Source organism: Puma concolor, chromosome E2 (assembly GCF_028749965.1).
Source record: "Puma concolor isolate L17-30 chromosome E2, mPumCon1.1.hap2, whole genome shotgun sequence".
Classification (NCBI taxonomy): Eukaryota; Metazoa; Chordata; class Mammalia; order Carnivora; family Felidae; genus Puma; species Puma concolor.
In genome coordinates, this window is record NC_141681.1 from 44,816,923 (window position 1) to 44,837,519 (window position 20,597).

Genomic DNA, 20,597 nt, shown 5'->3' on the forward strand with positions numbered 1-20,597 from the left:
GGTACAGGACTTGTACCTAAAAACTAAAAACTATAAAACATCTCTTAAAGAAATTGAAGAAGACTTAAATAAATTGAGACATCTTGTGTTCATCAGTTGAAAGGCTTAATATTTTTCAGATGGTAATATTCTCCAAATTGTTCTACAGATTCAATGCAATCTCTATCAAAATTTCAAAGGCCTGCTTTGTGGATATGGACAAACTGATTTAAAAAATCACATAGAACTGCAAGGGACCACAAATAAGAAAACGATCTTGAAAAAGAACAACAAAGTTGGAGGACTCATTTCCTGATTTCAAAACTTTGATTAAAGCTACAGTAATCACAAAGAGTTCAGCATTGGCATAAGGATAGAGTATGGCACTGACATACAGATAACTGCAGGAGAACTGAGATAGAAATAAACCCATACAGGTGTACCTGGGTGGCTCAGTGGGTTAAGTGTCTGATTTCGGCTCAGGTCATGACCTCGCAGTTCGTGGGTTCAAGCCCCACGTTGGGCTCTGTGCTGACAGCTCAGAGCCTGGAACCTGCTTTGGATTCTGTGTCTCCTTCTCTCTCTGCCCCTCCCTGCTTGCACTCTCTCTCTCTCAAAAATAAATAAACCTTAAAAAAATTTAAAGAAAAAAAAGAAAGAAACCCATACATCTATGGTCAGTTTTGGAATACCCAGTCCATTCAGTGAGAAAAGAAGAGTCTTTTCAATAAATGGTGCTAAGAAAACTGAATAGCCACATGTAAAGGAATGAATTCAGACACTTGCCTCACACCCTATACAAAAGTTAACTTAACATGGATAAAAAATCCAAGTGTGAGAGATAAAATTATAAAACTCTTAGAAGAATGCACAGAGGTAAATCCTTCATGACTTTAGATTTGGCAATGGGTTCTTAGATATGACACAAGCACAGGGGAAAAAGAAAAAATAGATAAATTGGACTTCAACAAAATTAAAAAATTCTGTGCATCAAAGAACACTATCAAGAAACTGAAAAAATAACACCCAGAATGGGAAAAATATTTGCAAATAATATATCTGATAAAGGACTAGTATTCAGAATATGTAAACAGATCTTACAACTCAACAACAAAAAGACAAAATCCAGCTAAAATATGGGCAAAGTACTTGAATAGACAGTCAAATCATTCATTTCTTCAAAGAAGATCTACAAGTGGCCAATAAACACATGAAAAGATGCTCATTAGCTATTAGGGAAATGCAAAGCCAAGCCACAATATTTAACAGGTGTAAATAAAGTCTATAATTCTTAAAAAGGAAGAGAACAAGTGTTGGTAAAGGATGTGGAAAAACTGGAACTATTATACACTGCTGAAATAATACAGCTACTGTGAAAAAGCCTGGCACTTTCTCAAGAAGCTAAACATATAATTAGCATATGACCCACTCAAGAAACTAAACATAGAGCTAGCATATGACCTACCAATCCTACTCCTAGAATCCTATAAAACCCAAGAGAACTGAAAGCAGGTGTTCAAACAAAAACTTGTATAAGTTATATATGTCCATACATATATACATATTTGATATATATACATATATATGGTAGCAGCACTTTTCATAATAGGCAAAAAGCAGACACAGTACTAATGTCCATCAATAGATGAATCAATAAAAAAATGGCATATATCCATACAATGGAATATTATTCAGCCATAAAAGGGACTAAAGTACTGATTCATGATACAGCATGGATGATATTATACTAAGTGAGACAAACCAAACAAAAAAGTGTGATTTCATTTACAGTTTTCCTGTGTCACTCAAAAAGCAGAGTGTTCCCATGAAAAGTGTCATAAAGTGAAATGGCAAACAAAGCAAAGAAGTAATTATCATTAATTTATATGAGAAACTTTTTGAGCATTCCTATATCCAAACAAATAACCTCTCTTAGGCTTTTCTGATACCTTAGGATGCATCTTGCTAATGGATGCACAAAATAAGTCGAGATAAAAGCACAGATGCTCACAGACATAGTTCAAAGCTCTGGAGTCTTGATGTTAAGACGCTGAGTGTAGTTCCCAGGGAAGGAGCATGGTGGTTGCCTCTCTTGCTGCTGGGAGTGCCCACTGCCTCTATTAATGGCTCACTGCCAAACGATGCTGAATGCTATTTCCACTTTTTGCCTTTTTTTTTTTGTAAAAGTGAAAGTCCTCTTAGGATTCCTTATGGCTAGCGAAAACAGGTACTAATGTAGATCTTTCGTGAAAGCAAAGTGGAGTAGTACAAGCTTTTGAAAAGTGAGGGGTACCTGTATATGAAATGTCTATAATAGGAAAAATCCACATGGACAGAAATCAGATTAGAGGTTTCCAGGGGATGGGGGAAGAGGAGAATGAGGAATGACTACTTAAATGCCCCAGGTTTCTATTTGGGGTGGCGAGATTTTTCGGGAATTGGACAGTGGTGATGGTTGCACAACATTGCGAATGTACTAAAATCCAATGAACAGATGGGGGCCATTTCTGAGCAGACATTTCATAAGCCATTGTATGATTCAGCTATTCTTTTTTCTCTACCTTGAGATCTGCAGGATCAAAAATATCATCTTCTTCTTCAGTCTGGATCCTGTAATGAAGATGACCTGGAGCTGGCTGAAAACAGACTGAGCCATTGAGACTTAGGAGTCATTTGTTCTTGGAGCATAAATTAGCCTAAGATAATTGACATAGCCCCCCTCATTAACTGTGTTTCACACAGAAAGTAACTCTGTTTGCACCTCAAGTTACACAAAAATATTTCTTGATGGTGGATCCTTCAGCTTCTCCCATAACCTTTCCCATCAAAGAAACTAATATTTTTATTATACCTGGGCATGGTCAGCAATCAGTGTCTGCTGACTGGATTAATAAAGTAAGGGCTAAAAACTCACACAAACATCTTCAATTGGTAGATCTTCCTATAAGATTTACTGACATAAAAAAATCTGAAGGTGGGAACTGGGTCAGAGGCACACCCCAGTTCAAAGATGATCTTAGAGATGAAGAGGGACCTCTAGTCTCTGGAGTTCTGAGAAGAGTTTCCTGGTTTGTGGGTACTTCTGTCATCAAGCTAAATGGACTGAAATTATTGCAGTGTAGAGCCACAGGTTTAGGATGATGGCTGTGAGGCCCATGGCAAAGGCCAGCTGGAATATTTCTCCACCTTATGCTCCTTCCATGCCTAATGCTTTCTTGGTCTATGGAGGTAAAGAAAGATGGGTGGGAGTGCCCTCAGGAATCAGTGTGAAGATGGGGAGAAGGGAAACCAGTGCAGGGCAGAGTCCCTGGAATGAAGCAAGAGGGGCTAATCCAGGAAGAGAGGTGGAGATGGAGGGGGGCCACTGTAAAGAGAAAAGAAGGAAGGATGTGGAGAGAGGCAAGGTAGGGTTCCTCTGTGAAAGAGAGGAAGTGGAAAGAAGTTGGATAGAAAAGGATAAAGTTCCAAAGGAGGAGAGAAGAGATGGTTTAAGGCTGCCTGTGGGAGAGGGGAAGTAAGCAGGGGTGCTGATCTCCATTGAGAAGGCAAGGGAGGGGCGCCTGGATGGCTCAGTCGGTTGGGCGTCCGACTTCAGCTCAGGTCACAATCTCGCGGTCCGTGAGTTCGAGCCCTGCGTCGGGCTCTGGGCTGATGGCTCAGAGCCTGGAGCCTGCTTCCGATTCTGTGTCTCCCTCTCTCTCTGACCCTCCCCCGTTCATGCTCTGTCTCTCTCTGTCTCAAAAATAAATAAACTTTAAAAAAAAAAAAAAAAAAAAGAGAAGGCAAGGGAGACACCAAGAAGGGTGGGAGGAATTGGGACCACACTTTGCAGGTAAAAATGCTGTCTGTGATCCTAAAGGGCAGGCAGCAAAAAAAGGGACACCCTAAACAGAATCAAGTAGTTGTCAAAGTGGAGATCCAGGGACATCTCATCACCAGGGTTCTGTGGCATGACCTACAGGGCTTGGAGGGCAACAGATTGAGGTTGATCAGGGTGAGGGAAAGGATCTCATCACAGTGGCCAGAAGAATGGACAGCAGAGACCTAAATGAATGGGGACCAGGCTAAACCAACTCTGCAGATCAGAGGAACTCTGAAAGGTGGCACCACCCCAAGGTGGGACAGCCTGGCCCCCACATCACCCCACTGCCCCATTTCCTCACTGTCCTCTAGAATGCAATTTAAGTTGCCTGACTTCCCTCCCTTCTTGATTTATCCTTCCTGTTCCCCACAATCCTCCCTGACACCCAATGACCCTCTCCCTGTCCTCTCCAATACTGTTTCTGTCCCTAGTGAATTTTCTCTGTCCTCCTTTATTTAAAAAAAAAAAATTTAATGTTTATTAATTTTTGAAGGAGAGAGAGATACAGCGTGAGTGGGGGAGGGGCAGAGAGAGAGGGAGACAGAATCAGAAGCAAGCTCCAGGCTCTAAGCTGTCAGCACAGAGACGGATGCCGAGTTTAAACTCACAAACGGTGAGATCATGACCTGAGCAGAAGTCAGACGCTTAACCAACTGAGCCACCCAGGTTCCCCATTCTCTATCCTCCTTTAAATCCTCCCTGTCTTCCCTTCTCTTTGCACATGTATTTTCTATTTCATTTCTTCCAATTCTTTGACTTTTCCTCTCTACCATTTTTTGGGCTAATTAGCTTGTTTTAAACTTTTTGAATGTTTCAAAAATTACTTCTTGGTTTTCAGCCTTTCTTTTCTTTTTTAAAGTTTGTTTGTTTGTTTGTTTGTTTATGTAAGTAATCTCTGCATTCAGTGTGGGCTCAAACTCACAACCCCCGAGATCAAGACCTGCATGCTCTTCTGACTGGGCCAGTTAGGTGCCCCTCAGGCTTTCTTTTCTAATATATGCATTCACAGCTATACGTATAACTCCAAACATGGCTTTAGCTCTACTCACAATTTTTGATTTCTAGGTACATTTTGTTGAAGTATAACATACATACATACATACGTAAAAAGTACACAGATCCCAACTATATGCTACTATGCTATTCACTATTATGCTACTATTACTATTATTATTATGCTAGTATGACTTTCACTAGTAACACACTCTTAAAACCACCACTCACAGGGGCGCCTGGGTGGCACAGTCGGTTAAGCGTCCGACTTCAGCCAGGTCACGATCTCGCGGTCCGTGAGTTCGAGCCCCGCGTCAGGCTCTGGGCTGATGGCTCGGAGCCTGGAGCCTGTTTCCGATTCTATGTCTCCCTCTCTCTCTGCCTCTCCCCTGTTCATGCTCTGTCTCTCTCTGTCCCAAAAATAAATAAAAAACGTTGAAAAAAAAATTAAAAAAAAAAAAAACCACCACTCACAGAAATAGAAATTTCCAATAGCTTAAAAGTCCTGCTCTTGTCCCATCACTATCTGCACAAATATACTTACATTTATATCACCATACATTTGGCTATTTCAGAATTTCATATAAAAGGAATCATAAAGGATATATCTTTAAAAATTTGTTCCTCCTCTTTGCTGTACAGTATTTCCTTACATAACTATATCATAACCTATTTATTCTTTTTTTAAAGATTTTATTTTTAAGTAATCTTCATATCCAATGTGGGGCTCAAATTTACAACTCTGGGATCAAGAGTTGCATTATCTATTGACTGAGCCAGATGTTCTAGCCTTTTGTCCACTTTGTATTTATGTCGTCTCTTTCTGGGTTATGTATGTATGCATGTATTGATATAATTCACATACCATAGACTTCACCATTTTGAAGTAGATAATTCAGTGGATTCTAGCATATTCACAAGGTTAGACAACCATCATCACTAATTCCAGAACATTTTCATCACCCCCAAAAGGAAGCTCACATCTATTAGTCACTCCCATGTCTACTCCCATCCCCTAGCCACCACTAATTTACTTTCTGTCTCTATGGATTCGTCTGTTCTGGACATTTCATGTCAATGGAATCATGCAATTTGTGGCCTTATATGTCTGACTCCTTTCACTTTGTATACTGTTTTCAATGTTCATTCATATTATAGCACAGAGAAGTACTCTATTCCTTTTTATGGCTGAGTAACATTCCATTGTATGATAATACCACACTTTGTCTATCTTCTAATGTGGTCATAGATATTTGGGTTGTTTTTACTTTTTGGCTATTATGAATAATACTGATATGACTGTTTGTTTTCATTTCTCTTGGGTATATACCTAGGACTGGAATTGCTGTTTCATACGATAACTTTATGCTTAACTTTTTTTCTTATATGCTTAACTTTTTAAGGAACTGCCAAACTGTTTTTAGTAGAGCAGTGTACTAAGCATGTCTTTTTATTTTGATGCTTTGACATCTTGGAGCCTTGCTGACCCAGGAAACACTTCTCCCAGAGCTAGCTAATTCCTGGAGATAGCAAATGACTCCCCTGGGACCATGCCTTTGATATGCAAACCAACCAAGCCAGAGCCCACCCCTAACCACCTCCTTTGTGGGCTCTTACAGGGCTCTTACACGCCAGACCATTATCCCTCTACCTCATCATCCCAGCATCATGTACCAGGTGACTAGAAACAGCCTTTATATTCAGAGCCCACTGAAATTATTAAAATGAGTCAATCTTTAGCCAGCTTGCCATGCTTTGCCATGCCTTTCTTGCCAAAACCACAAGAAAGGCCCTTGGGGAGCCATGGTGGCTCAGTAGGCTGAGTGTCTGACTCTTGATTTCAGCTCAGGTCATGATCCCAGGGGGATCCCATGGGCTCAAGCCCTGTGTCGGGCTCCGCACTGGGCATGGAACCTGCTTAAGATTCTCTCTCTCTCTCTCTCCTCCTCCTCCTCCTCCTCCTCCTCCTCCTCCTCCTCCTCCTCCCCCTCCTCCTCCTCCTCCTCTCCCTCTCTCCCCTGCTCATGCACTCTCCTCTCTAAAAGAAAAAAAAATCTCTTGCACATATTTTCCCCTCACTTCCTCTGACTCCTGGATGACCCTGGCACTTCCCAGTGTTGTCCTGCATGGTATGGTGTGCCCTCTCCTCTTAGGAACTAGGAATAAAAATCTTTTTTTTTAATGCTTATTTATTTGTTGAGAGAGGGAGAGAGAGAGAGACAGAGAGCTCATGCAAAGAGCAGGGGAGGGGCAGAGAGAGTAGAGAGAATCCCAAGCAGGCTCCATGCTGTCAGAGCAGATCCCGACATGGGGCTTGATCTCATAGCCGTGAGATCATGACCTGAGCCAAAATCAACAGTCAGTCACTCAACCGACTGAGCCACTCAGGCGCCCCACCAGACTATCTTTTCAATGGCAGTCATCTCCTGATCTGTTGGCCCCACCATACCTGAATAATGACAAAGTCCACATTTTAAAAGAAGCAGCTGCACCACTTGACAATCGCACCAGCAATGAATAAGGGTCCTAATTTCTCCACATCCTTACCTATGCTGCTTATTTTCTTTAAAGAAAAAAAATGGGTTACTAAAGCCATCCTAGTGGCTGTCAACTGATACATCACTGTGGTTCTGATTTGCATTTCCCCCAATGACTGGTGATGCTGAACATCTTTTCATGTGCTTATTGGCCACTTTTACATCTTCTTTGGAGAAATGTCTGTTGAAATCCCTTGCTCCTTTAAAAAATTGGGTTATTTGTCTAATTGTTGAATATCTTTTTTTTTTTAAGTAAGCTTTACACCCGATGTGGGGCTTGAACTCATGACCCTGAGATCAAGAGTCACAAGCTCTACTGACTGAGCCAGCCAGGCACCCCAAATGTCTTTTTTTGAATGTTCATTTATTTTTGAGATATAGAGTGCAAGTGGGTGGAGTGAGGGCAGAGAGAGAGGGGGACAGAGGATCCGAAGCAAGCTCTGCACTGACAGCAACAAACCCGATGCAGGACTCAAACTCACCAATGGTGAGAGCATGACCTGAGCCAAAGTCAGACGTTTAACCAACTGAGCCACCAAGGTGCCCTTCTTTTTGTTTTTAAGGTATAGAAATTCTACATGTTTCCTAGGTATAAGTCAAATTATATCCATAGCACAAGTATATTTTCCTATGCTGTGACTTTGCTTTTTTACTCTCTTAATGGCATTTTGGGAAGAATAGAAGTTATTCATTTCAGTGTAGTCCATTTATCAATCTTTTCCTCATGTTTAATTTTGTGTCCTATTTAGGACATCTGTGCTTTGTCTAGAACCCTGAAATTGTCTTCTACGTTATCTTCTAGAAGGTAAACTATTTTACATTCCACATTCAGATCGGTGATCATTCTGGAATTTGTTTCTGCATATAGTGTGAAGTTGGATCTAGATTAAATTATTCCCATAGTTACGCAATACACCCTGCATCATTTATTGAAAATAACATCCTATACCTACTAAACTCCAGTACCACTTTTACCATAAATCAACTGACCACATATATGTGGGTCTGTCTAGACTGTATTGTATTAGCCTAGATGTCTAGCCTTACACCAACACCACAATATCTTAATTATTATAAAATTCTAGTAAGACTGGCCATTTGTTACTGTGAGTTTGACAACTTTGTTTTTCTTCCTCAAGATTGTCTTGGTTCTTCTTAAGCCTTTGGATTTCCACATACATTTTAGAATTAGCTTAACGGTCTCCACCAAAAAAAAAAAACAAAAAAAAAAACTGTTCCATAGATCAATTGGGAGAGTGGATATCTTTACAATATGGTCTCCAATCCATGAACATGGTCTAATCCTTCCTTGTATTTAGGTCTTTTTAATACATTTCACTAAGGTTGCATAGTTTTATGTGTAGAGGTCCCATGAGGGAGGACGTCATAAGAACCTCCGATTTGCAGCCAAGTTGTGGGTGACCTGGGTACCTACTACTTGCAGTTGGCATCTGAAGAGAAGCAGCAGTCTTGAGGGACTGAGCCCTTACCCTGTGAAATCTGATGCTATGTCCGAGTATGCAGTATGAGAATTAAATTGCAGGACATGCAGCTGGTGCCACAGAATTTCTTGCTGTGGGAAAAATCCCTACGTATTTGGTGACCAGAAATATCAGAAGTGCAGTGGTCTGTAAACAATAAAGGAGACAAATAGAAGGAAATACTGTGTTTTTCCTTATACAGATGCCAATTTACTTTTTTCACTCTCATTTTCTCATGAGTATACAGAGTTTTGCAAGAGCTACATGATGTGTGATACACAGCAACAGACTAAATGTAGAAGAATATGAGAATCCAGTATCTTCTATTCAGCCAGACAGGAAAGAGATTTGCAAAAATGTAAAACAATGCTACTCTGTTCACAAATGTTTTGAAAAATATAGTTATTTTCATGACAACAGTGTTATTTGTATCAGCATGTAAAGGGTTTTTATTTTTATTTTTCAAATTAATAATTTTTTCAGTTTTAATCCCAGTACAGAAAATACCAATAGATACAACTCATATAAGCAAAAGCTTCAGGTGAATTCTCAAAAAATTTAAGAGTGAAAGGGGTCCTGAGACCAAAATATTTGAGAACTGATGTTTGAGAGTCATCATCAGTCCTTAGGTCATGCTCCCCTGCCAGTCAGTAACAGGCACCCTGTGTGCCCTCACCTGCCAGCAGTGCCACACACTGGACATCTGAGGAACTGCAGGGCATCCACTACTTGTGGTCCTACCTACTCATTAAGATGTACCTTATCTTCAGAGCATCAGTCATGCATCTCCCCCTTCTCTAAGTCCTGTAACACCACCTCTTCCCTATTGTATTCCAGGTCTAGAAGTAGGAGTGGAGTTACCTTAGGCTTTACCTTTTGCTCTTACAGGATTCCAATCCCTGTTTTAAATCCCCTTTGTTGGAATACCTATGGTGTCTATTTTTCTGACTGAACTCTGATTGATATGCCTGCTATACTGAATATCCTCTCTTTAGATGGCTCTGAGAGGGCCCTGTAGCCCTATAAGAAGCTTCCCTTCTTAAGCTAGTTTTGAGGGGTGTTTTTTCCTTGCAATGAAACCATCTGTGATTAAGGCATAGGGTCCATGTTTTACCTGCATCCAGACACATTCCATCCCTCCTTCCCAACGTGAAGAGGGTGAGGGATGGTTCCCATATGCTCTGAATCACATTATTCTCCTCCGCCTCCTCCTTCCTCTTTTCCTCCTCCTTCACCAAAACCACCACCATCATCACCATCATCATCACCATGTTATATAATACTCACTATGTGCCAGGCACAGTTCTAAGCATTTTACATACATTAGCTTACTTAATCCTCTAAATGAGGATTAATCCAACTAAATGAGGGAGAAACCATTATTATCCCTATTTTATTTTATTTTTATTTATTTTTTATTTTTGTGAGAGAGAGAGCCCTTGCACGCATGTGCCCACAAGCCAGGGAGGGGCAGAGAGAGGGAGAGAGAGAATCCAAAGCAGGCTCTGCACTATCAGTGCAGAACCTGACGCAGGGCTTGAACCCATGAACCACAAGATCATGACCTGAGCCAAAGTCAAGAGTCAGAGGCTTAACCGACTGAGCCACCCGGGCACCCCAGGAGAGAGAGAATCTTAAGCAGGCTCCATGCCCAGCACAGAGCCTGATGCAGGGCTCAATCCCACAACTCTGGGATCATGACCTGAGCCAAAATCAAGTCAGAGTCTCAACCAAGCCATCCAGGTGCTGCATTATTAACCCTATTTTAAAGGTAAGAAAACATGCACAAAGAGATTAAGTGACTTGCGCATGGCAACACATCAAGTTAGTGGCATGTCAGGAATTCAAGCCTAGGTAGCCTGGTCCCAAGGCCCAGGCATATTGATTCAGTCCACATTTATTGGGCATTACTTTATGTCAGTTCCTGTTCTAGATATTAAGGCTATAGGGAGAACAAACAAATGTCCTCAGCTTTACTAAACCATCTCTCCCACATCTCCATCCCCTCTCTCACTGGTACATTGTCTATCTCATCTTTCCCACCAAAACCAAAACAAACAAAACCCCAAAACCCACTCCCCTAAACCGCTGAATCCCCTTTAAACTATGAATCTGGGTTTGATTGTTGGTTCATTCATAATTACAGAGACAAAAGGAGAGGCAGAACATGGGGCCATGCTACTGTCTTTTCAGAATTTCCATCCAGGGGCGCCTGGGTGGCGCAGTCGGTTAAGCGTCCGACTTCAGCGAGGTCACAATCTCGCGTGTCCGTGAGTTCGAGCCCCGCGTCAGGCTCTGGGCTGATGGCTCGGAGCCTGGAGCCCGTTTCCGATTCTGTGTCTCCCTCTCTCTCTGCCCCTCCCCCGTTCATGCTCTGTCTCTCTCTGTCCCAAAAATAAATAAAAATTAAAAAAAACGTTGAAAAAAAAATTAAAAAAAAAAAAAAGAATTTCCATCCAATGGAATATTCCCAAGTCCCTCCCATCTTAAAAAAAAAAAAATCACTCTCACTCCCCTGCTCCTACCCCAGTACTGACTTTCTTGGCCCTTCATCAACAAGCTTCTTAAAGAAAATGTCTATATCATTTCCACTTCCACACCTCACAATCAATCCATGGCTCTCTGAAACTGGGCATTGGCCCTGTGGTGCCCCAGAAACTGGAACCCACATTCTTCTCAGGATTTTTTTCCTTCACCTCCAGAGTTTTGGAAAGTGATATCTACACTCTGTCTACACTCCCCTCTTCTTTTTTTAAATGTTTATTTATTTTTGAGAGAGAGAGAGAGAGAGAGCTGGGGAAGGGTGGAAAGAGAGGGAGATACAGAATCTGAAGCAGGCTCCAGGTTCTGAGCTGTCAGCACAGAGCCCGACATGGGGCTCAAACTCACAAACCATGAGATCATGACCTGAGCCGAAGTCCAACACTTAACTGACTGAGCCACCCAGGCTCCCCTATACTCCCCTCTTCTTGTAAACCATTTGGGTCCCTGCAATATGGCACCTGTTCCCTCTCGCCCATTGATCCTCTGAAATTGCCTTCACCAAAGGTATTAACACCTCTCTGCCCTTAAATCCAGAGGATACACCTCATATCTTGACATGCTTGTCTATGCCCTCCTTTCTGAGACCTTTCCTGGCCCTTTCCCAATTCTGGCCCAGATGCCTCCCTTCCTCTCGCACTCCCCAGAGCCATGGGGCACTCTGGAAAACTGGCACCAAGGGTACTGGAGGAGGCTTCCTGGGGACCAATACCTTTCCAGACTTGCCCCTGAAGATGAAACCAATCAGAAAGCAGGTCCTCTAGGCATACTTAGGTGAGTAGTCAGCATGTCGTTTGATGAACCAGTCAGGAGTTTAAAGTAAAGATAGAGTTAGAGCTTGACTATCTCAATCATGGAAAGGCAAGTGATACCTTCAGACTTGTAGCTGACTACAACTCAGAAGGAGGTAGGTTGTCCCTTCCTACTAAGGACTCTGACAAAATCCTTCACTTTCTGGAAATAGAAACCCAACTTCCCAAGCCAAGAAAGCTACTATGCAGAGGAAGGACAAAAAAAAAAAAAAGAGAGAGAATGAAAGAAGAAAACAACAGGAAACAAGAGATACACAGTAAAGAGGGATACTCATCAAATCTGCCCACTGTCTTTAGTCATCATAACCTTCTCTTTAGGAATCCCAGCTGTTGACTACACTATGAAGACTGGGCACTGTCACCACTGCCCAAGACCTAACCTCCTGAGTATACCAGGAGCATCTATTTCTTCACTCTCCACTCCTGCATCTATTTCTTCCCAGAACTGACCACTGGAGGTGGGAGATGTCCTGGCTCTGCTACCTTCATGGACATCCTCAATAGTTCTCTCAATTCATTCTATAAAGCCACACATTCCTTCTACCATCATGCCCCAATAGATTGAGAAAGCACCTTGGAAGTAAACTGTTACACAGCAAGGACAAATTCATGTCAAATGCTTTTCTTGAGTATTTATGCCATTATATGTACATAAATGCAGTTTCTATGTTCAGTCTCTTGTTGGTTAGGTGACCCTCCAGCCAAGGGACCCACCAGCTAAAGATCACTGCAGTTGAAGGACTCACCTGACAAGGGATACATGGGCTCAGGAATTCAGAACCCAGACAAGTTACCATACCAAAGCCACCTCAGACAAAATATTCACTAGGCAAGAGAACCCCACCACCAACCCAAGGTTCTCACCATCCAAGGGACCTCCTGGAAACCAATATACATTATTCATCCCACCTAACATTGAATTCTTTCCCCCCTCACCTCATTTTTTTTTATCTGGAATATCCACCTTACCCTTTAAAATGCTCCAAGATAATTCATTCTGTCAAGCAGAAGACTAGTTACCAATACAAGGAGAGGGTAGCAAAGATCATTACAATGCCAACCACCAGAAATAGAAGTCCAAACACGTCTTCCCACTGCATCTTGGTATCAGAGTTGCCAAGGAAAATACAACACAGTAAAGTACTGGATGGGGCACTTTTACTCACATAAAGAAGAGAAAGAGCAAGATCAGCTCCAATAGTGGGTGTCTGGGCAGCAGGTGCAATTAGCCTTTATGAACTCCTCTTGTGCCACAGTGGAAGAACCCTGATCCCCGCCTTCATGGAGTCTGAAATACTAAAACCTGGGGTTGTGCCTGAGAACACAGGTACTTAAGCAGAACAAAGGAATACACAATGAGCCTGAAACAAGGAAAAATATTCCCACACAAGGTGATAAGCCTTGCATACACTGTGTGGGCTCTTTATCTCTTGGTCAGAAAGTGTTTCAGGCCCAAGACCCATTCTTATGTGGCAAGGGGACATTGGAAGACTGTGTACATGAGATCGCTTTTCCTAACACATTTCATGAAGACTTTCCTGGCCCCTGGGTTGTGTGTGTTGCTGCTGTTCTTGGTGCTTCTAGGTCTTTGCCTGTGCTTAAAGACAGCTGTGTCATTGACAAACCACAAACTTAGTTACTAACTCACAGTTCTGTAGATCAGAATGGCTAGATTCTCTAGAATGCTCAGGATCTCACAAGGTTAAAATCAAGGTGTTGACCAGTCTGTGTTCCCATCTGGAGCTAGGATCATCTCCCAATCAAATATGGTCATAACAGGATTCAGATCCTTACTATTATAGAACTGAGGTCCCATTTCCTTGCTAGCTATCAGTTGGGAGCCACTTCAGATAGGGGCTGCCTGCATTCCTTGCTATGTAGTCTCCTCCACTTTCAAGCTAGCAATGGAGAATCTCCCTTGACTGCACTCCATCCCATGCCTTGAATCATTTTTGCCAGTAAGATGTTGTCCCTTTTAAGAAGTCACTGGATTAGTGTCCCATGGAGGACATTTTCCCTCTCTTAAAGTTAATTGATTGGGGAATTTAACTACAGGTACAAAATCCCTCCACAATAGCACATAGATTAGTACTTGAATGAACAACTGGGAAAAAGTGTGTGTACACCAGGGAGCAGGAATCTTGGGGCCATCTTAGAACTCTACCTACCACAATGGTGATTTCCCATTTCCATCATTTCATCCACACTTATTAAATGACATTCAACTTTTAAGACCTTCCCCGTTTTCACCTTCTTTCTCTTTCAGTCAGTATAGACTAAAGAATTCTTTTCTAATTCAATATTTTATAATCTGTTATTGACATTATTCCTTTTCCTTCCCTTCTGTTTGTAATCTCCTAGTTTTCTTACAGGGCTTGTCTACTTCCTCTCTTCCATCTAGAGACGCAACTCTGGTACTGCCCTCCTGTAGCAGACTGGGGTCTGCAACAAGGAGGAGCCAGGATCCCATCTTACAGTTTCCAACAAATCCCTATCAGGACGGGTGGAGCCAATGTCCTGATAGAGGATGGAACCAAGCTCCAAGCTCCGAGTCCAGGAGAAGCAGAGAATTGTGGGACCACGCCCCCTTATGCAGACAGCCAATCAGGACTTGAGGCACTGGTTTCTCCATTGTGAAGAAGTGGCCTTTAACGTTTGGAGTCTTGGGATGCTGGAGTCTTGGTTTTAAACTAGGGGAGGTATAGTGGGCTTGGCTCTCTGTTTTCAAGACACTCAGGATCTGTCTTTGTCTGGGTGGAAAGATCATGCCCCCAAAACCCGCCCCACCTGCTGCAGGAGGTCCTCCTGCTTCAAAAGGCGCGGCTGCTGCAAAAGGCCCGCCTGCTGCAGGAGGCCCGCCGGCTGCAGGAGCCCCGCCGGCTGCAGGCGCCCCTGAGAAGCCGCCAGAGGAAACACAGACACCTGAAGAACTGGCATTTTATGCCCCGAATTACTTATGTTTGACCATCCTGGCCGTAATTTTGTTCCCTCCCCTGGGATTAATAGCTATATTCTTCAGTTACAAGGTAAAACAACACCTATGCAATGGCCCATCCTGCCCTCTACCTGCCCCTTACACCTGTTTCTGCCCTGGGACCTGGATAGGGGCTTTCCCTCAGTGACCATTGGTCCCCAGCCCTTCCCCAAGGGTATCACAAGGCTAGACTCAGAAACCCATACCTAAAGCTCCCATCCCTACAGACTTCGCAGGCCAACAAGAACAGCGAATGGGAAGATGCTTACCTCAACTCAGGCCGAACTGGCTGGCTGGATGTATTTGCCATACTCATTGGTTTAGGCATCATTTATGTCTATACCCTATTTATGTGAAGGCCAGGCCAAGTAGTCCATGAGTCCACCTCAAATAGGACTTACCCACCAAGGCCCTAACCAACCAAATCAGCCACCATGCAAGAAACCAACAGCCAAGACATCTTCTAGCCAGAAAACCTATTGGCCAAGGAACTCAACATCCAAGCAACCCACTAGCCCAGGGACATCATACTACTTCATCCTTTTCGCTGCTGGAGCCATCTTCATCCACCTTGAGGGTCCTCACTTTCATGCCCTATATGTGCTTAGCTCCATGATACTTGGATGCTCTTTCAGAAAAAAAAAATATTTAAACCAATAAAAAATGAAGGGAATGTTCCAGCTTCTCATGTGTGTGCATGTGTTTATTTGTTTCTGAGTCAGTGTCTGTGTTTTGCTGGAGCTACGTGTTTCATATCCCTGCTTTTTCTAGGCAAACAGAACCCTCCTTCAACTTTTGAGATCCAAAAGTGAAATTGTTAAGGGAAGAATGGAAAGACCTCAAGAAATAAACAATAGATTTGGTGCAAGAGCTGATGAAGATCACCCCTCCCCCAATCCTGAAAGGAATAAAGGAAGTAGAGAAAGAGAGATTACATGCAAGTATAACCCTAAGGAGGGTTGCATCTCAGGAAGGGGTGAGGTGTCAAAGACCCCAGATACTATTTGTATTACCTCTTCACAAGTAAGTCCTATAGAGGCTCCAAGGTCGCAAAGAAAATAGGCTGCATGGTAGGGAGGTCTAGGAAGAAATGACCTTAGACAGCCAAGTAGGGTAGCCCATGTCTCAGCTTGGTGAGAAGGAGGTCTACAGAAATGCAAAGTACCAGGGTGGGAATGACTAGCAGAGGGGAACCAGGGATAACACAGGAGCCATCTAGAATGAAGGAAAACAGAGATCTAGGGTGACACGATGGATGACAAACATCGAGGGGTTCCCACTGATACCCTAACTTCATGAACAACCCCAAATTCAGACCAGAAACCCTAGACTTAGCAGAATTAAATTTCTACAATGAAGGAGAATGGGGATTACCAATAGAAAGGAGGTTAAGTAGCTGTGGAAAAGACTGCTAACTCTACCAAGGCTCATCTTTTCCTCCCGGGAGCACAACTCAGCCACATTTCCTAGGTTCCCCTGTGTGACCATGAGACTCTTTGGCTCTATGGAATCACTTCTATCAGAAGTCATGTGTGCCACAAACAGGCCTGGCTTTGAAACATCTCCCATGGGCACTCTCCTCCATACTCTTCTTCCCCTAGCTGACTGGCCAAGTGACATCCATGGTGCTTTGAAGGCCACAAGTTATAGAGAGGAAGAACTCCCATCAGCCTTGGTCTCTGAACCACTGTAGGAACAGTCACTGTTTCCCCAACTGCCCCCCTGGTTAGCAGAAAATACGTATTGTGCCATCACGTGTCTGGTCTATCTATTTCATAACTCAATCCACCCTAACTAGTGAAGATGCTGGAAAATAGAGTTACATTTCTCAGACATCTGGGGTTGCTACTTGAAATTCATGCCCAACAGACAGACCCATTTTGTTGGGCAGTTTATAGGAAATAATGAACGAAGGAAACAACAAAGGTCTTAGTCCATAGTTAACCTTAATCTTAATGGTCATGATGCTGTGTCTGTTTCCTACAAGATCCTGGGTATCTATGTGAATTACATGTGCTTATGGGACAATGCTCCATGTTAAGGGTGTGTCTGGAGAGGGGATTATTCCTGGTTGTCTGCTATGTTAGTGGGCCTAGAAGGTCAGCCATCCCTGTCCCTCCCCAGAGAAGCCCAGAATGCTGGTCCTGTCACATTCAGCTGCAAAGCCATGTGGAATCAGAATGGCCCATGTCGGCATGAACAGCCAGGTTCAAAAAAGTCACACTGTGCTACAAGACTTGGAAATCCAGCCAATCTTCTCCATTCCAGCTCTCTGACTCCCTCTAACCTGTATTCCACTCTCAGGCATTTATCTGGTATTTATCATTCATGTAAATATAAAACAAACAAAATTTGTAGTCTTGCATCTTGAAACATCATCATTTGAATTACTATAATGACACATGCAGATTTAACAATTTTATTCACTCTTCTCTCTCTCCACTATCTCCCACAGAATGAGATGACAATTTTTAACTCAATTTACAGACTTTCCATTTCATTATGCCTGTATAAGTAGATCCATTACTGGACTACTATGGTGATTACGTACTCTTGCTGAACTCATATTTGAACTCAGGAGACAACCAATCCATCTGTCTGTAATCCTTCAGATTTTTCTTCCTTTTCTTCTTCTTCTGCCTCCTCTTCCTCCACCTTCTTCTCTTCCACATCCTGCCCCTCCTGCCCCTCCTCCTCCTGATCCTCCTCATCTTCACTTTGTTTGTTCTACTTCCTCAGTTATCTATGTGCCCCTTCACTAATCATTCCCAAACTCTCCAGAAGAATTCTATCACTGCTTTCAACAGAATTTCCCCATGGTCAAGTAAGCCAGGTAATTTTTCAATTCTCTTTCTCCCTTGGATCATTAAACCTTGGATCATTTATTTACTTGGGATTTTTTAATTTACACAACATTCACAAAAATACACCCACAAGTAATACAAAGAGTATGGAAGAGCTCACTTCATGGCTGGATGTGGTATCATTTTCCTCTCTCAAAGGTAATTGCTGTCAATATTTTGTTGTAACTCTTTCTAGTTACCTTTCTATGCATTTCCATGTGCATTTGTGTCCACACACATTGCCATTACACTGTTTTTCTGTTTACCACTAGGTCTTGATGATCTTCAACACTCAATTAGTACTGAAGATCTTCAACACTCAATGCCCTGTATTCCACTTTTGAATTATTCCCCTCTGTCTTCTTCTGGCCCAAAGGGTACATTCCCATGTTCTCAGACCTGCCTTTTCTCTCTCAATGGTAGCTCACGGATTCCAGCACCTGGCATGAACCTGTAGGCCCTTCTTCCTCCTGGGAGGATAAGGATATCCTGAGCAGGGTAAGAGGGAGAGTATCCATAGAATAAACAGCTGCAGGAGAGCAGATTCTGCTGTATACCAAGAACTAGTTTTGCAAATTTTATTTCTGACCACTGAAAACTTAACAAACTTTAGGACACTCACACTGTGACATTATTACCATGTCCTATGTTTGTGATTCTTAACCTCTTACAGTCTTCAATTCTGATGACCCATTTATTGTAGCACCCTTGTAATAATACTTAAACTGATGTCCTTATTTTCTGGAAGAAACATGTACCTTTGAATTTTCTTTGCTGTTTTTTGGGTTTTTTTTTTTTTTTGGTTTTTTTATTTTAGAGAGAGAGAGAGAGCGCATACACACAAGCAGGGGAGAGGGGCAGAAGGAGAGAGATAGAGAGAATCTTAAGCAGGCTCCATGCTTAGCATGGAGACTGATGTAGGACTCAATCTCATAACCCTGGGATCATGACCTGAGCCGAAATCAAGAGTCAGACACCCAACCAACTGAGCCACCTGAGTGCCCCTGAATTTTCTTTGTTAAGCCAGAAGGACATTACTAACATGAAATCCATGGATATGTGGATTAAAAAAAGAAAAATAATAATTCCCCAATAACCCATGATAGAGCTATATTTCTTATTCAAATGAAGAGTATGAGAATCTGAGTCTCATTTAAATCAAGAGTACACTGGGTTTCTAATTTTAAAAATATTTTTATTCAAGTGCATAAGAGTGTACAAATCATATGTGCATACCAATGAACTTCCACACACTTTCACAAAATGCACACTTATGTAACCTGCTCCTTAAACAAGGCATAGACCAGAAGACTCCGGTGCCCTCTTCCAGTCACTTCCTACAAAAGATAACTCCCACCCTAACCTGCTCTCCCTTTTTAAAATAACTGCCTGGTAGACCATGTCAGGGAATGCCAAATTTACTAACGGGACTTCCTGTTGATGGATATTTAGATTATTCCTACCTTTTGGCTGCCACAAACCATAGTGCAAAGAACATCCCTGAGCATGCTTCTCTGTTCATATGAGCAGGTTTTTCTCTAGAACAGAGTCCAAGAAGTGGGATTGCAGGGTTGAAGCATAAAGGGCTTTGTACACTTTGATGGCTAATACCATGATGACTTCTGCAAAGGCTTCATCAAATCACACACGTAATCCCAGTGTTTGAAAAAAACATTCTTTGTCTTCTTGTCATCACATGATATCATCAATCCTATGAAATTCTGCCAATTTGATGAGTGAGAAGTGATAGTTCCTTATTGCTTTAATTTACATTCCTCTGATGACTAGTGAATTTGAACACTGCTAAGGACTGAATTGTATCCCCCCAAAATTGATATATTTTTAATTAGTTTTTTTTTGTTTTAATTCAAGCATAGTTAAATACAGTATTATAGTAGTTTCAGGTGTACAAAACAGTGAGTCAACAGTTCTATACATTACTCAGTGCTCATCATGGTAAGCACACTCTTAATCCCCATCACCTATTTCACCCATCCCCCACCCACTTCCCCTCTAGTAACCATCATTTTGTTCTCTGTAGCTAAGAGTCTGTTTCTTGGTTTGTCTCTCTTTTTTTGTCCTTTGCTCATTCATTTTGTTTCTTAAATTCCACATGAGTGAAATCATATGGGATTTGTCTTTCTCTGACTGACTTATTTCACTTAGCATATGCATATACATCTGTATACATACCATATATATATATATGTGTGTGTGTATACATATATATATGTATATGTATATATATATGTGTGTGTGTGTATACATATATATATGTATATATATGTATGTGTGTATACACATATATGTATATATATATATATACACATATGTGTGAGTGCGTGTGTGTATATATATACCACATCTTCTGCATCCATTTATCTATTGATGGGCACTTGGGTTGGTTCCATAATTTAACTATTATAAACAATGCTGCAATAAACATAGGGGTGCATGTATCGCTCTGAATTAGTGTTTTTGTATTTTAGAGGTAAATACCCAGTAGTGCGATTACTGGATCATGGGGTAGTTCTACAAAACTGATATACTGAAACCTTAACTCCCTACATAACTG

At 41.9% G+C, this 20,597-nt stretch overlaps 1 protein-coding gene across 1 annotated transcript; it reads left to right on the forward strand.

Moving 5' to 3' along the window:
- Window positions 1-14,852: 14,852 nt before the first annotated feature.
- On the forward strand, window positions 14,853-15,864 carry PMIS2 (PMIS2 transmembrane protein). Its single transcript, XM_086691133.1, has 2 exons — window positions 14,853-15,231; window positions 15,407-15,864. Exons 1-2 carry the CDS (start codon window positions 14,971-14,973, stop codon window positions 15,533-15,535), a joined length of 390 nt encoding a protein of 129 aa, XP_086547259.1. The 5' UTR covers window positions 14,853-14,970; the 3' UTR covers window positions 15,536-15,864.
- Window positions 15,865-20,597: the final 4,733 nt, after the last annotated feature.

Excerpts from the sequence above, each read along its gene's own strand:
- PMIS2 (XM_086691133.1), top strand. The coding sequence starts at position 14,971 with ATGCCCCCAAAACCCGCCCCACCTGCTGCAGGAGGTCCTCCTGCTTCA. Across the intron at positions 15,232-15,406 it reads CTATATTCTTCAGTTACAAG|ACTTCGCAGGCCAACAAGAA; the intron begins GTAAAACAACAC and ends CCATCCCTACAG.